Source organism: Bison bison, unplaced genomic scaffold (genome assembly GCF_000754665.1).
Source record: "Bison bison bison isolate TAMUID 2011002044 unplaced genomic scaffold, Bison_UMD1.0 scf7180017864388, whole genome shotgun sequence".
NCBI lineage: Eukaryota > Metazoa > Chordata > Mammalia > Artiodactyla > Bovidae > Bison > Bison bison.
The window spans coordinates 6,349,155-6,353,325 of NW_011494960.1; the positions used below are offsets into that span (position 1 = coordinate 6,349,155).

Sequence of the window (4,171 nt, forward strand, 5' to 3'; positions counted from 1 at the left end):
GATGCTGAGATTCTATCCCAGAACCAAACACACAAGCACAAGCTCAGCCTTCATATCGGTGTCTGGCCATCACCCCTGGGAACTAACAGGCTGTCCTTATACCAAAGAATGACACACAGTCTCAGTATTCCATCTCTTGAGCATTTATTAGATCTGCTTCCTTCTGAGGACAGAGAACTCTCTAGGTCAGTGTCCCTGCCCTTAGGGACTCACAGCCTCATCTCCTGAGCAGAGAGAGAGGCAGCTCAGTACTTGTCAGGCAGGCCAGCAGGTCTGAAGTGGTTGGGGTCTTTGCCGCTCCGGCCCCATTCGTTGGCAAACTGGTCGGCCTTCGAGTCCTCCCGTACCTGGTCCCTGGTCATACCCTTAAACAGAGGGTCTGTGATGCCCTGAATAGTCTCTCTGGCATTACTGGAAAGGAGGGCAAAGAGGGGATTAATCCAGGACTATGAGCCACAGCCCCACCCTCCCCATCTCTCCTCTTTCCAAGGGATCAATGACTCTGAGAGGAGCCAAGGAAAGAGGGGCTACAACCCTGAGGCTTCCTGGGCTCAGCCCACCTCAGCCCTGTGATGAGTGAACAGCACCCGTAGAGGGAGGGTGGAGAATCGCCTGTCCCACCAAGTTGCTCTGCTCTTCAGCCCCTCAGACCTCACACTGGGCACAGAGCAGGAGGGTGGGTAAGAGGAGGAGGGCCCACAGCCTACAGGAAAGTTCTCCAGGGCTTGGCCCCTCCAGGTTGTCCTAGGCAGCCAAGCTCTGCTCACCCATCCCTGCATCCCCAGGGACCTTGGTACCTGATCACTTTAGCAGCCCAGGCACCCCCCGGTCCCCTTCGGGCAGCGTCATAGTTTCCGCGGGCGTGGAAGTATTTGTCTGCACCCTTGTAGTTGGCTTCTTTCATGTCTTGGTAAGCTCTCCACATGTCTTTAGCCCCTGGGAGGAAAACAAAATGATGGGATGAATGTGATCATGTTTTGGTGAAAGAGAAATAAATAATTTCCTCCCACTGATTCTAGGTTTCAGCCTTCAACCAAGCCCTTGGAGATTATTTTATTGGCTTGAAATGAATACTTCTTTACTTCTCACTTACTTCCCTGATCTGAAGTTGTCAGTATCACACTTGGTGCAAGGTTTATTCTGTTTGATTTCATTCTAAGTCTGTTGGAACTTTGTTTCTGGAGGTGTGTGATGTCTGTGAAGAAGAGGTTAATGCTCTTTCTTTAAGGGATGTTTGCTTATACAATGAACCTCCACCTGGAAAGATGCAGGAAAGGCTCTGACCAGAGCTTGAGAAGAAGGACGATACTGAGAAAGGCTGTGGATATAGGATATTCCCAGCCTGGTCAAGGGGAGAAATCCAGCCCTGGGGACTAACTCGGGCCTGAGTACATCTGAATACTCAGGGCATGTTTACTCATGGGCAACCGTCAGAATTAAATCAGCAGGTGATAAAGGTGAGCTCCCTAAGAGGGCTTTAAGAAACAGGGTAATCAGATGCAGAAAAAGGGCAACTGACCCACCAGCTCTAAAGTTCAGTGTCCTCTCCAGTAAAATGGAGGAGTAATGCCTCCGTCAGGGTGGTTATGCAGAAGAACTGAGGAAATACAGGTTGGGTTTATAGAACATTGTCGGTGCTCACTATACTACCACCTCTCTGGTCCTTAGAAGAGTAGGGCAAAAAATAAATAAAGTAGGATGAAGATCAGGGAGGCATGGACAGAAAACCCAACCTAAATAGAATAAAATGGCAAAGGTTTAAATGATTAGCTCATTAGGGAAAAGAGGAAAATATAACATGGATTATAATAATAGTTTATGTAATATCTCTATGAGATAACTTATCTTTATTTTAGGTGTTAGCTATTTCCACTGTTCAGAAAAATAGTTTGGTTGAGGGCTATGATATTCTTACTATAGCTATGCACCCTGAGTTACAGATTTAAATAGTTCTCTGGAGTCTAGAGTTGCTTAATAAGTGCTTCCAAATGCACGACATATTTGTCCCTTGGGTGCAAAACCAGGTAGTGTTGTCTGTATGTGCACAAAATCAAGTGGGGTGCTCAATAATGGACAGATTTGCAGAGAACCCCAGGGATTGTGGTTCAGGGAAGGGACTGTGTGTGGATCCAGGCACCTGCATTCCACAAAGCACCCAGACCACGGGTAATTCTCATGCAAGTCATCCTAGAGTGCCCCTTGAACAACACTGACCTAAGAGATGAAAAGATACTTTTATCTGAGTCTGTGTGAATTCAGATGGAATTAAGAACAAACTCTTAAAACAATTATTCAGCAATTATCACAGAAAAATAATAACACCAAATAGTTTTGGGAAATAAATTATGGCCAGTTTGCTCTGGCTAGTGAGGTCTATATCTCTTGCTATAGGATTCTCGCCAGGTCTCAGCATCAGCAGAACCATCATCAAGGAAACTCATGCTGCCATTTACTGTGGGGAGGGGAACTCTATCGGGTTTCCTTCCAAAGGCAGCAACCCCCACTCTCTCCCATCTGCTCAGATAAAGACCAGGACGCGTGTTCACAGACCCCTCACCCTCCACGTGTACTCTTGTCTGGGAGGCAGTAGAAGGGCCGAAGTCAACAGCAAGGTCTCAGGATGCTGGGTTCAATCCTGCTCTGCTGGAGGATGTTGGACCCTATCTTAATCTCTTGGGGCAGCAGGTTCTCTGATAAGGGGTAATGGTCCCTACATTGTAGGACTCAAGGATTAAACCCTGAGGGGGAAAACGAGTCGATTCCTGCACATAAAGCTCTTAGACAGTCCTGGGCAGCTACTAAAAAACCAAGTATTTTATTTATAAGTATTTAGCGGTTGCACCCACTTCATGGCTACAGGAGACTTGGAAATGAGCCATCTCTAGTTGCCCACGAGGGGACAGCAGAGCCTTACTGGTATTCTGGCAACAGATACCCTGCCCCCCAGATGTCTTCCTCACTCCTGCTGAAAGTTGGGGCCCAAACTTTATGTGACCTCGGGCTGGGGGATCCCCTAAAAGAGGGCAAAGCTGGCCAGAAAAGCTTCGGGAAGTGCTACCATGAAACCTAAGCTCCTTTTCTGCCCACCTGTGGCCTTTGCCCTGTGGGGATGTGTCCTCTGCTCAGGTCAATCCTGGGGAAGCAGACACAGCCTCCCCTGGCCCATCCTTTGGTTCTTACCTTGACCAGCTTCCTTGAGGAATGTCCCCCATCCCTGGCTGCTGACGCCCAGGATCAGGAAGCAGAAAATGATGCCCGTGGAAAGGTTCATCCTGCAACAGAGAGATGAGTGGACTCAACCAAGAATGACAGGTCTTGGGGCTGAGTTGTAATATGGATACACTCTTACATTCCAAACATAACTCCCTCTGAATTTTATCTCGATAGATAGACAGATGATAGGTTGTAACACAGAGGATCCAGCTCTCATTCCCATTGAATCCTGGGAAATCTAGTGATTTCCTGCATGAAGGATTGCAACGTGCTTTTAGTGTAAACCACTTTCCAGTCCAGTCATCCTCTATCAGCCCTGAGACCCAGCTGCACTGCAAGTTTCCCAAAGGCAAGAGGAGTCTGTTCATGCTGCCTCTCTGTGATACGAGACGAGGTGAACGAGGCACAGCTGTCTGTGGCCCGCATGCTCACCCCATCGCTGCCTGCACAGAAGACGCAGACAAGGCGAGCCCTACTCCCTGAAGTGCTCAATCTGGTGGATTCTAATGGTCAGAACAGTAGATTCAGGAAGGAAGCAGAGAGCTGGGCTGCAGCGCAAGAATGCTGCTGAAGAGAAAGTCTCCGAAGAGGAAAAGTGTTGGAGAGTTCTAGCACCTCACCTGTGGCCAGGCCCTCCTGCTGAGGCTCCTGGTGAAGCTGAGCTGCCTGTGCTGCCTGCCTGGGAGACGGGGCCGGTGCTTTATATACTCTCACTTGGCTAGTGGAGCAAATGAGAACTGGGGTGGAAGCAAAAAAAAAGAAAGAAGGAAAAAAAGTTTGGGAAATCCCTCCTGACCAGAACACAGCATTCAAAACAGCAGTGTTATTCTTCACTGACATCGAATTTTCCTAGATTGTGCAATCTGGCAACTTTCAGAATGTAGCATATTGGGCTTTTCCTGCCCGTTTCTAGTCTCACTCCAGGAGACAAATGTGTTTTTCACCCCCGATCGTAACG

The 4,171-nt window shown here is 48.3% G+C and overlaps 1 protein-coding gene across 1 annotated transcript; it reads right to left on the bottom strand.

The window, feature by feature from the left end:
- Positions 1-127: 127 nt before the first annotated feature.
- On the bottom strand, positions 128-3,937 carry LOC105001996 (serum amyloid A protein). Its single transcript, XM_010858450.1, has 4 exons — positions 3,834-3,937; positions 3,181-3,272; positions 798-936; positions 128-411 (listed from the first exon to the last, which is right to left on the bottom strand). The coding sequence occupies exons 2-4, from the start codon at positions 3,269-3,271 to the stop codon at positions 246-248; spliced, it is 396 nt and encodes a 131-aa protein (XP_010856752.1). The 5' UTR covers position 3,272; positions 3,834-3,937; the 3' UTR covers positions 128-245.
- Between the last annotated feature and the right edge of the window lie 234 nt (positions 3,938-4,171).